Source organism: Ipomoea nil, unplaced genomic scaffold, assembly GCF_001879475.1.
Source record: "Ipomoea nil cultivar Tokyo-kokei standard unplaced genomic scaffold, Asagao_1.1 scaffold0876, whole genome shotgun sequence".
Taxonomy (NCBI): domain Eukaryota; kingdom Viridiplantae; phylum Streptophyta; class Magnoliopsida; order Solanales; family Convolvulaceae; genus Ipomoea; species Ipomoea nil.
The window spans coordinates 835,786-847,500 of record NW_017617304.1 but is presented as its reverse complement, the minus strand read 5'-3'; the positions used below and the strand labels follow the sequence as shown (position 1 = coordinate 847,500).

Sequence of the window (11,715 nt, the reverse complement as noted above, 5' to 3'; positions counted from 1 at the left end):
TATTATTATATATTTAATATTTTATGCCCTAATTTTTATTTGCTTTCCCTTATGTCCCGTATTTGGTTTCAACCATACCTATACAATTATTTTATTGATAATTATAATCAATCTTGACTATATTGTCTTGCATTTGTAAATTTAGAATTACCTATTTAAATATGCAAATTTAACATTCAATTATCTATGCTGAACAATTCCAATATAATTTTGCATTGATATTTACTTTAAAGTACTTACTTTTTAAAAAAATATTGGGCATTATCTCAATCGCGCAATGCGCGTAAAAAATTAGTATATATATATATATATCCCATAACAATCGCCAATTTGATCCATACATGTAATGACTGTCGCATTTTCCCCCGTGTTTCTCACAACGCATGACGCACCCAAATACAATTTTTCTAACAAGTCACCTATCCTTATACCATGGATCAAGATTCACAATGCACTATGAACCTTATTCATGTGTAATTGTGTATGTACCAGGATTCGCAATGCACTATGAACCTTTGTTCATGTGTATGTATTTTATGTTGTGAGTTTTTGTGTCTTGTGTTATTAAATTCTGTATCTGAAACAAATTAGTAATTGTGTATTATGTTATTAATTTTTGTGTCTTGTGTTGTAAAATTTTGTGCCTATGAGCACACAAATTATGTACCTAAATCAAATTTGAAAAATAAATAAATATATAACATGTGTATGTATTTTGTGTTGTGATTTTTTGTATCTTGTGTTATGAAATTTTGTACTTTACAAGTATGAATTCTGTACCTTGTCATTTTGATCCAGGGTTCATAATGCTATGTAGACCTTGGTCCATGATATAAATTTTTCTTCTTCCAACGTCTCCGGTGATATGCGGCAAATTATTGTGTGAACCATGGTCCACACAGTGTTATGTAGACCATAACAAAAGTACATTTTTAATATACTAAAATTACATTATTCGTGTACTGAATTTACATTATACAAAATAATGTATTTTCAGTACTCAAATAATATATTTTTTTTAAATACAATATACATTATTTGTGTACTGAATGTATATTATTTGTATACTGAATGTACATTATTTGATAGTATGGTCCACAAAATAATGATAGATGATATGCTATCAACTCTTCCATCTCAAACTTATTCTGAAACTCCCTTTTCCATCATTTTGCAATTTAATTAATCTCCTAAACTCTAATTTAAACGTGACAAATATATAGAAAAGGAATTTGAAATACCGACTAACTGATCTGAAAACTAAAGGATCGATCATAATTTCTTTCAAAGAGAATTGAAGCTAAGTAGGCAAGCAACGCAACTATGAACTAGCTAGTAGTTTCAATGTTTAGAAGCAACGCAACTCTAATTTGTTCTTTAGAAGGATCGGAATTTCAATGTTTCAACATTAACATGCAATACAGGACACTGATCGAGTGTCCGATTGACAAGTAATTCGTGTGTTAAGAATTTACACAACTTCAATTCTCTCAGCTCACTTCTTTTTTGCAAGCACATGTGAGATCGATGTGTTACACATTAGGGGTGCCAAATGACACAAGGATAGGCATTTTACCTTTCTTGATGATCTTCAACTGAAGAAGCTAGGATTTACATAAGATTGCTTAAAGAACTGTCCTTGAAAGTCCATCTGGAAATAGTACAAACAAAATATCATATAAGAATTTAGGTCGAAATAGAAAATACACTATAAGGTGACATGCATATATGCATAAAGACCAAGAAGGGTTCATTTTAAACAGAAAATGGTTCATTCAGGTCAAGTGGAAAGTGCAATTCAAAATATACAGACAGTAATTCACAATCCAATACGTGGAGCATATAATAATATCTAACTCCAACAAACATGCACTTTACCTTGACAGAAAATGGTTCATTTTAAACAGAAAATTTTGTATTTCATTTTTATTAAAAATAAAAATAAAAATAGAGAAGAATTCTCTGGCCGTACATGCCCTTTACTAATTTGTAGTTTGCTAAATTCTGTTAAATTGATGATGTTTGGGTTTCTTAGTTTATATGATAATCCTACTTTGACTTAGATAATATCATGTTAATGTTTTGTCTTCTTGCTTTGCAGATTTAATATTTCTCATATACCTATATCAAAGGTGGATTTATCCAGGATCAAGGATGTTAATTAGCACACAGATGTTACAACATAGAGCGAAGACGAGAAGAAAACTAACTGGTTCAATTTTTTATTTAATAGTGTTGGGCGGAGGCCGGTAAAGGCCAAGTCTATCACCCGGTGGCTGGGGGATTGTTGGGCGGAGGCTGGTAAAGGGCTTAAAAGGGTCAAGCCCAACACCAGCATCTCGAAAATGTGTGGCGGTATAAGGAAATAAAGTTGCGCATTTGCTACTAGCTATAGCTTTTGGCGTAGTGGCAAGCGTTTGATCCTAACAAGTAACAAATAGGATGATAGTTTTGCACATCGCAAACTTCCAACTATGTGGTTCTGTTTTAGTTTAGTTTTGAAAAGCAGATAATGCATGCCTGACTTTACAAACAACTTGAGGTTGATCCATTCATGGCATCAAGTGTTTTTACAATAGAGATTGTTTTGTACCATATTTATTCCATGTAAAAAGAAAGCAACCAGATCTAATTTAATTGACCAAACTCCATTAAGAAAGAAGTAGATACAGTTCCAAAGGCATAGTATTGACAACAAAATATACTAGATATCCATATAATTTCACTCTACAATACTCTCTAACCGTGATTGGGTGGATAGTCAAAAAGAAAAGAAAAAAAAATCAACCAATTGTTAATTCTCGTGCCCACAACATAATGCATTTCAAAGCATTGAAGAGGAAGAGAAATGGGCCTTACCTTGATTGTATTCTATGGAATAATACACACTTCTGGAATGTGAGCTACGTCATGCCAGTGTTCCCCATTTCCCTTATCGTATCGCCTTTGCAGTTCTGTGCATCCGGTTATTACCAAGATTTTAAGACTTTCCATTCTCTGAATGCATTGTGGAAGCGACACAAGGTTAGGACAGCAACTTATGTACAGATACTGGAGATAAGTCAAGCTTGAAAGGCTTGTAGGCAGCATTTGAAGCGTTTCAAGACAGCTAATATATAATGACTCCAAATGATTGAGGTTGTTCAGTAAGTTTTCAGGCACAGACATAAACAAAGGGCAGTTGCTTATGTCCAAGTTGCGGAGATGAGGGAATAGCTCTTGTCCTTCCTGCCTGGACAATTTTCTCAGCTTTGGAAGGTCATTCATATTGAGTGAAGTCAATGATGGGAACCTCATTCTGATCAAGCCTTCGCCTTGTAATTCATTGTCAACATACTCAATAGGAAGCCCTTCTAAACGCAAAGATTTCAATAAAGGTAGCTCCCCAAATGGTGGAAGATTGACACAATTTTTGCAGTTTTCTAAAGAAATATCGACAACATCCTTCATTATTGGACTGCTCATCCAAAATGGAAAAGATGTACCTCTGAAGCCATATATCCTCAAAGAGTGAAGTTGGGAAGGAGGAACAAGGTACTTCACTATGTCATGATCAACATGATTTTCTGCATTACTAGTACCTTCTTCAGAATCCCATGACAAAGATAAGTGTCGAAGATCTTTTTTTCCTTCTAAATTGGCCTCTTTTGCATCCTCACTGCTTTTCACTTTCTCCAAATTTGTGATATGAAGAGTACCTCTAAGATTCAAGTCTTGCAATTCACTAATCTTAAAACCTCTTTGTTTCCCAACAACAAACTTGTTTAACGTTTTTAGGCAAGTTAACTGACCAAGACTAGGGGGCATTCCAATTAGGGGACAATCTATCAAGCAAAGATGCCGGAGATTTTTAAGGCTACAAATGCGCTTGGGTAAACATTGAAGCTTCCAACAGTAGTCCAGATTTAGAATCTGTAGGTTCCAAAGATCACATATCGTATCAGGTAATGTTTGAATTTCTGTAAACGAGAGATTTAAGTACCTTAGGTGCTTCAGACTGCCGATTGCAGATGGCACGTCTGTGAAACTTCCCCACTGCCGACTTGCATCCAACACTCGAAGACAACTGAATTTTGAAGGATCCTTGAGTATTAGAGTTGTGGTAACAGGTGGTAGTGATAGATAATGATCTCTCAGTAAGATCTGCTGGCTTGACCTGCTGCCCTCCATCACAGAATGGGCAAGATCATGAATAAGGTCATGCATTTTGAAAGTAACATCCCCAAAGTCATTCTTCCACACATCATGAAAAAAGGATCTCATGTACAACTCATTCCACACCTCATTTCCAACATCCTCCATCTCCAAATTTCCACGGGATAAAATGAATCCATTTGCCATCCAAAGATGAATCAGCTTTTCCTTCTTAATTTCAGTGCTCTTACGAAATACAGAACAATATGCAAAGCATCTTCTCATCTCAAAAGGAAGGTTATAATAACTCAATCTGAGTGCAGGCAAAATAAAAGTCTCTCCTTGAGGCAAGTTCCAAATTTCACTTTCTTTCACAAATAACCATTCACTCTCTTCTTTTTTAAAGCGCATAAATCCTCCAAGAGCCTTTGTCGCCAGAGGCACACCCCCACATTTTGCCACAATTTCTCTACCAATTTTTTCTAGTCTGGCTTCTTCTTTTGGTTCTTGCCCAAATGCAAGCTGCTTGAACAGCAACCAAGAATCTTCTTCTGACAAACCTGATAAACAATATGTAGGTAGAGTCCCCGCAATGATTGCAACCTTCTCAAGACGAGTAGTGATGATGATGAAAGAGCCAGTTGATCCACAAGCAAGAACATCTTTCAACCTTTGCCACTTATCTTGATCCTCATTCCACACATCATCCAACACAAGTAAGAATCTTTTTTTACTCAACAAGTCTTGAAGGCTTCTCTGTAGAGGATCTAGCTTCAATGCACCAGAACCATTCCTAGTGGCAGATTCTAAAATTTCCTTTAGCACTCTCTTGACATCAAAATCACTAGTAACACAAACCCAAAGTCTTAGCTCAAAGTGTTGAGCCACCCTTTCCTCATTGAAAACCATCTGGGCAAGTGTAGTCTTTCCCAGACCCCCCATTCCTAATATAGGTAAGACTGAAACATGTTCACCCTCCCTTGTTCCGTCAACCAACCACTCTATAATTCTCTCCTTATCTTCATCCCTTCCAAAGATACTCGACTGCGTCAAGATTGATCCAGTTTCCTCCACTTTAACGGGCATCCTATCACCAATTTCTCTCAGATGGAACTTAATCCGCTCCTCAGCTATGGCATTCAGTTTTTCTATCACTGCTTTCATTCTTTTCCCAATCTTATGGCGAAACAAAACGTTACCTACAGTATTAATTAGCAGGCGTTTGATGAAAGTTTGGTGTTTGTTTTGAAGGTGGGAGGCTTCAGTTGTGCAATCGTCCAAGATATCATCCGCTTCATAAGCAGCAGCATTGAGCTTTAGGAGCCAGTTGCGTAGGACCTTGTCTTTCAGTTGCTTCTCCTCTGCATCTTCCAGAACGTCCTGAATGGTAGAGAGCAAGCTGGATAGCTTTTCCATCTCCTTTTCGATGCCCCATAGCAATCCCAACTCTTCTCGGATCAGAGAGCTGAGATTCTCCAGAATTACTTCGATTAGTGCTCCTTCCATGACTCTTTACAATTTTTAATCCACAAATCACAATAGAGAATGATGGTAGAGAGAGAGAGAGAGAGAGAGCGCGAGCTAATAGCTACACTTACGGGAGCTTGATTTTCAGTAGGGTTAACACGATTCGAAGTCTTCATCTCCCGGTCCTCCCCGCGTGTTCCCAGAAGGTGTAGTTGCACCACTTGCACCAATTCTCTGTTTGATTTCTAGCTTTAGTATGACTTATGAGTATTAAGTGTTAACCTACACCCTCTTATATCTACTCAATTAAATTTGATTGAGTAAATTCAATAAAAAATTATTAGCATTGCTTTGCGGGTAACAACCATGTAAGATTTTCTCATTATGTGGTGTAATTGGCTGTCATCAACTACAAGTCTAGAGGATTAATACACTAGTAAGATTTTTGAAAACAATGGTGAATTGTTAAAGAGTTCGAGAGGTAACTTTAACCATTCGAAAAGTTTGTATAGCAGAAATTGTGTTAACCCCTTTTAAAATTTATTCGTACGTAGGTTTGTTTTTGTGAAATGTTAAGTTTGCTAGTGATAATATGCAATGAAAGTAGTAAGTAAAGTAAAGAGAGAGAGAAGGCCATCGTGGTTCATTCAGCCAACATAGTCTACTCCACTCTTCTCCTTAGAACTCCTAGAAGAATTGCATTATCACTTAGTACAATAACGAACGTTCAAGCCTTGAATATTAAGTCGGTCTTGAACTCCACCAAGTTTTTCAACTCCTCACTGAGTTTACTCTGCCTCTTTCTACTACTACCGAGTAGAGAATACAAGTTTGAATAAAATAATTCTTCTTTCTCCAACAAAGAGAGCTTGGCTTGAGGATCTTGATCTTCGCGAGTAAGTAGCACAAGTCTCTTGCAATCTGGATGATTGAACTTGAAGCTTTGTCTCTCTTTCTCACTGGTCACTAGATGTGAAAATACTTGAAAGCTTTTAGCACTTAGAAAATTTTTAATTCAGATCACTAGCACCTTCTTCAATCTTAGAAGATGGTATTTATAGGCGTATTGAAAAAAGTCCGTTAGATAGAAACCAATTTTAAACGGCTATTAACCAGTGGGTGGAGACCAGCGAGGTAATCCGGAGGGTATGTGTAACACCCCAAAATAGTTTTCCCCCAAAGCTAAAATAGGCACCATAGCCATGATACACTCTACTAAAAATAATCTCATACTTCATATAGGGTAATAAATTTCTCAAGATAATAGTATTTAACACTTTCAAAGCATTATAACCATTTCATAAATCATTTCCAATCATTTCTCAAAACATAATATAAATATTATAATTCATTCAAGGCATAATACTTTCTCAAAACATTTTCAAAATATGCATAAGTATGGAGGATTTCAAAATAACATTTCTCAACATAATATTTCTCATCCAATAATCATTTCAAAGCATAACGGGTCGTTTACCAACTTGGAAAAATGGAGGATTTTCCAGAGAAATTGAGAAATTGAGAAATGAAAAAAATACAAATTGAAGAAGTTGTTTACTAAATTTTTTCTTCAAATTATCTAACTCTTCTCCATTTTCTAACTTTATGTATATTTTTGGAGAAGTCCATTTCAAATCTTCAAATGGAGGAATGGAGAATGGATGGGTGAACAGTAATGTGTGTGTGAGGTCAATGGGTTGATTCCTGCTCAGCATGGGATTCCTGTTGCTGCTGAGAGGCTAGAGCATGCCTATTATTGCTTTTCCAATTTCCATAGTTTCAGTTTTCATTTCCCTTCTTATTATGCTCACAGATTTATTATTATTATTATTACTAGTAATTCACCCCCGCGATGCACGGGAAAAAATTATGTTATTATAAATATAAATAAAAAATAGAAAAACTAAAATATTTTAAAGTATTTAATATAATAATATTTTTGAGCTTTCATTGGTCAAGTATTTATTATTTTTATAGAATAAAAAATTACAATTAAAATTAAAATTAAAATTAAAATTAAAATTAAAATTTTATATGGTTAATATAATCTCTAATTATGTGCATATTCAAATAAACTAATAGAGAGACTTTACATAATTACATTGATTTATTCTTAATTGTATTTCATCTATATTATAATTTTCACAATACGAATAATAATTAAGATAATTACATTTGGAAAGCAAATTTCAAATTTTGCATGTGTAAATTTAAACTCTAATTGAACATATTTTTTATATGATTATATAATATATAGCTATTTTATTTTTCAAAATTATATTTTTTATATGATTATATAATATATAGCTATTTTATTTGTTAAATGTTGTGCTTTTTTTATATATATATATAATAAAGGATGTTGTGGCATTAATTGTAACATTAATTATTTTCCAAACCATATAGCTTTATTATATAAAGGATTATTATTATTATTATTATTAACATGCGCACAGAGTCATAGATTTATTATTATTTTTTATATATATTTATTGTACAAATTTATATGGGATATTGGGATGACTGTATTTAATGATATTCTGCGTATTTGGCTGTGTACTCAAACTATATATTAAAATGATTGAAATAATTGTAATTTATTTCCTTTCAAAAAAAATTGTAATTTATTTAGTAATATATTTTTCTCTAACTTTTTTTTTGTACCAGGACTATGTGGTCCAATGGTACCCGGGTTGGACTTCCATTTGGAAGGTTGTGAGTTCAAGCCTCAGTGGAGGCATTATTAGCTCTTTGTGTTTCAATAGGTTGAGAAAGTATATGAACAGATACTACTATGTAATAGAGCTAGTAGCATTCAAAAAAAAATATTTTTCTCTAACTTTGTTACCTTTTTTACATTTAGTATTAATGTATTAACTTTTTTATGTGATAAAACGAATTATAAAATTATTTTTAAGAAAATCATATATATATATATATATATATATATATATATATATATATATATATATATTGTGCTTGATTGTCTATCCCAGTCTTATTTCCCCCCTAATTTAAATAGTGCAAATATTGTATTGATCCCTAAGAAATCTGTTCCGGTGTCTGTGTCTGACCTGAGGCCGATTGCTCTATGTAACGTACTTTATAAAGTCATGGCTAAGATGGTTGCTAACCGTATGAAGCCACTGTTGGAGGGGATTATTTCTGAGTCCCAGAGTGCCTTCCTTCCGGGCAGATTAATATCAGATAATATTATGATAGCCTCGGAGGTCGGACATTACCTAAGGAGAAAGCAATTGGGCCAGGTAGGCTGGGCAGCTCTAAAGCTGGATATGGCCAAGGCGTATGACAGGATGGAATGGCCTTTTGTGGAACAAATGTTGAGGAGGTTAGGGTTTGATGACAGGTGGGTGCAGCTGGTTATGTTGTGTGTCCGTTCTGTGCGGTATAAGGTTCTGATTAATGGTAGGCCTTCTGAGGAGATTGTCCCCACGAGGGGTCTTAGGCAAGGTGATCCCTTGTCTCCTTATCTTTTTATTATCTGCGCAGAAGGGTTATCTTTATTGCTGCAAGATTCTCAGACCAGGGGGTTAATTCATGGTTGTAGGGTGGCCAGGGGGGCTCCGTCTATCTCACACTTGTTTTTTGCAGATGATAGTCTTCTCTTCTTTAAGGCAAATCTGCAGGAAACGATGGAGGTAAAGAGGTGCCTCGGTGTTTATGAGGCCTATTCTGGGCAGGCGGTCAACTTTAATAAGTCGAGTATTTCTTTCAGCCGCAATACGAGGAATGAAGTAAAAGATCTCCTAGCCGGGGCCTTGGGGGTTGCTCAGGCAGATGATTTTGGTAAGTATCTGGGCCTCCCTTCCGTGATTGGCAGAAATAAGAAGTTGGTTTTTGCTTATATTGAGCAGAAGATGAAACAGAGGTTTGGGACGTGGAATAAGCGGCTCCTGTCCAGAGCTGGTAAGGAGGTCCTTATGAAGAGTGTGGCGCAGGCTATGCCTACTTATACAATGAGCATCTTTTTAATCCCCAAAACTTTGTGTGCTTCCCTTGAGAGGTTGATGAACAGATATTGGTGGGGGCGGAACGTAAGGGAGGATAGTATTCATTGGTTGGCTTGGGACAGAATGTGTATGCCTAAGAAGTTTGGGGGTCTGGGCTTTAAACGGTTGCATGAGTTCAATTTGGCGTTACTTGCCAAGCAGGGTTGGCGCCTCCTCACGAAGCCAAACACGCTAATGGCTCGTGTGTTAAAAGCAAGGTACTTTCCAACTTCTACCTTTTATGATGCTACAATGGGGGGAAACCCGAGTTATGTGTGGAGAAGCATAATGGCAAGTTAGGGGCTTGTTAAAATGGGGTGCAGACGGAGGATTGGCAATGGGCGTACTACTCAGGTTTGGACACACCCTTGGTTGCCGGATGCTCACGATCCTTATGTGTCTACTTTGCAGCCGGATCCCAATCAGGTTTTGACTATGGCTGATTTGGTGGATGACTTAACGGGCGCATGGAATGGTACCTTGATCCACCAGGTTTTTAATGCACGGGATGCCACCTTGATTAACAATCTGCCGTTGAATGGTACTTACGACGACCTGTGGTACTGGAAGGGGATATAACGGGGAATTATTCGGTAAGAAGTGGATATAGACGGTTGGTGGGTGGTTTTGCTCCTAGTTCGCCGGTATGGAGTAGGTTATGGAACTTGAAAATCCCACCTAATTGGAAGAATTTTATGTGGAGAGCGCTGTCTAACATTTTACCAACTCCTGATAATTTGGTTAAAAGGAGGGTGGATCTAGTTAATGTATGCCCAACTTGTGGTTTAGTAGAGGAAAATGTCATGCATGTGCTTTGTTCTTGCCCTTTTACCTCTTTTATTTGGAATTGCTCCCAGTTGCCATTACCCCATTATAATGGTGACAATTTTCTGTTTTGGGCAGAATTGTGGTTAGGTGGAGCATCAGCGCTGGATTGTGACAGTAAGGGGAAGATGTGTGGCTTGTTGCATAGTATTTGGACAGCACGAAATTCGGCTGTATGGAATGGTTTCCTGCCAACCCCCACGGCTTTGTGTAGTCGGTTCCTATCTACTTGGGCAGCATGGATGCAGCATGGTGCCAGCCCGAGGATCACACAGCAACAAGCAGTGTTGCAAGCTAATCAAGGCCAGCATGGCTTGGCATGCTATGTGGATGCGGCGTTTCAAAATAATCAGCAGCAGCCAACTTACGGCTTTGTGGTGTTGGAGGAGGATGGGAGGTACGTTGCTGCGGTGAATGGTCCTTTGGTATGCCCGTATGATCCCTTAATGGCGGAGGCGATGGCGGTGACTGAGGCGCTTTCTTGGCTAAAGAATAATGGTTACACGGCGGTCAGCCTATTCACGGATTGCGCGGTTTTGGTGTCTAGTATTAGAAATGCATGTTCCTTTCGTTCTTATTTTGGTTTTATTTTAGACTCGTGTATTCGTTTAATTTCTTCTATGCCTGGTACTGTAGTCTCGTATGTTAGACGGGACGCAAATGTTGCGGCACATATGTTAGCTAAGCATAGTAATGCGCCTGCTGGTGGTACTGTTTGGAGGGATGGTCCTCCGTCTTTCTTGGAGCCGATTTTGGCAAATGCAATCTGAGTTACATGGTTTTCAATATATATATATATATATATATATATATATATATATATATATATATATAGAGAGAGAGAGAGAGAGAGAGAGAGAGAAATTGGAGGAATGGAGGATGAAAATTAGAAAATCGGTGAAATGAAAAAATGGAGGAATGGAGGAGGAAAATTGAAAAACTGGAAAAATGAAAAACTAGAAATGGAAAAATAGAGAAATAAAATAAACGACCCCAACATTTTTCAATTGTCATTTTCAAAGTATATATATAGATATAATTTAGGTATGAAGGATTACAAAGCTCATCTTTTCTCATAAGCATTTCCAAGTATCATAAACACGTATGGAAGAATTCATATCTCACTAGTGAGGTAGGGGCATCATCTCAGTGAAGCCCTTAGTATGCAGTCAGGGGCGGAGCCACCTAGAGCAACAAGGGCCTTGCCCCCGCCCCTCCCCCCCACCCCCCCCCCCCAAGAAAGCTTCTAAAGTAAGTTTCATACTCAAATCATCCAAAC

The 11,715-nt window shown here is 36.7% G+C and overlaps 3 protein-coding genes across 6 annotated transcripts in view; 2 read left to right on the top strand and 1 right to left on the bottom strand.

The window, feature by feature from the left end:
• LOC109179092 (cleft lip and palate transmembrane protein 1 homolog) overlaps positions 1-2,599 on the top strand; it is a 68,911-nt gene extending 66,312 nt beyond the window's left edge. Inside the window, exons 12-13 of one of the 3 annotated variants that reach the window (XM_019328657.1) lie at positions 2,102-2,255; positions 2,308-2,599. In XM_019328657.1, the coding sequence (XP_019184202.1) occupies positions 2,102-2,253 (152 nt within the window). In that variant the 3' untranslated portion in view covers positions 2,254-2,255; positions 2,308-2,599. Of the gene's footprint in view, positions 1-2,101 lie in introns of all 3 variants that reach the window. The other 2 variants (XM_019328658.1, XM_019328656.1) reach the window with 2 other exon arrangements.
• LOC109179091 (putative disease resistance protein RGA3) lies at positions 1,377-5,836 on the bottom strand. 2 transcript variants are annotated; one of them, XM_019328653.1, is made up of 2 exons: positions 2,860-5,836; positions 1,377-1,651 (listed from the first exon to the last, which is right to left on the bottom strand). In XM_019328653.1, exon 1 carries the CDS (start codon positions 5,638-5,640, stop codon positions 2,872-2,874), a length of 2,769 nt encoding a protein of 922 aa, XP_019184198.1. In that variant the 5' UTR covers positions 5,641-5,836; the 3' UTR covers positions 1,377-1,651; positions 2,860-2,871. The 2 variants fall into 2 exon arrangements, with proteins under 2 accessions (XP_019184198.1, XP_019184199.1); XM_019328654.1 differs by lacking the exon at positions 1,377-1,651 and having other exon boundaries at positions 3,827-3,912; positions 3,983-5,836.
• A 2,878-nt stretch (positions 5,837-8,714) lies between these two features.
• Positions 8,715-11,206, top strand: LOC109179042. The gene is made up of 4 exons (XM_019328613.1): positions 8,715-9,829; positions 9,935-10,171; positions 10,267-10,378; positions 10,469-11,206. The coding sequence occupies exons 1-4, from the start codon at positions 8,715-8,717 to the stop codon at positions 11,204-11,206; spliced, it is 2,202 nt and encodes a 733-aa protein (XP_019184158.1).
• The last annotated feature ends 509 nt before the right edge of the window (positions 11,207-11,715 follow it).

Bases quoted from the DNA above. Each gene is read 5' to 3' on its own strand.
- LOC109179042 (XM_019328613.1), top strand. From the start codon at position 8,715: ATGGCTAAGATGGTTGCTAACCGTATGAAGCCACTGTTGGAGGGGATT. The intron at 9,830-9,934 runs GTACTTTCCAAC...AATGGGGTGCAG, and splicing joins GCTCGTGTGTTAAAAGCAAG to ACGGAGGATTGGCAATGGGC. The intron at 10,379-10,468 runs GTATGCCCAACT...AATTGCTCCCAG, and splicing joins GGAGGGTGGATCTAGTTAAT to TTGCCATTACCCCATTATAA.
- LOC109179091 (XM_019328653.1), bottom strand. From the start codon at position 5,640: ATGGAAGGAGCACTAATCGAAGTAATTCTGGAGAATCTCAGCTCTCTG.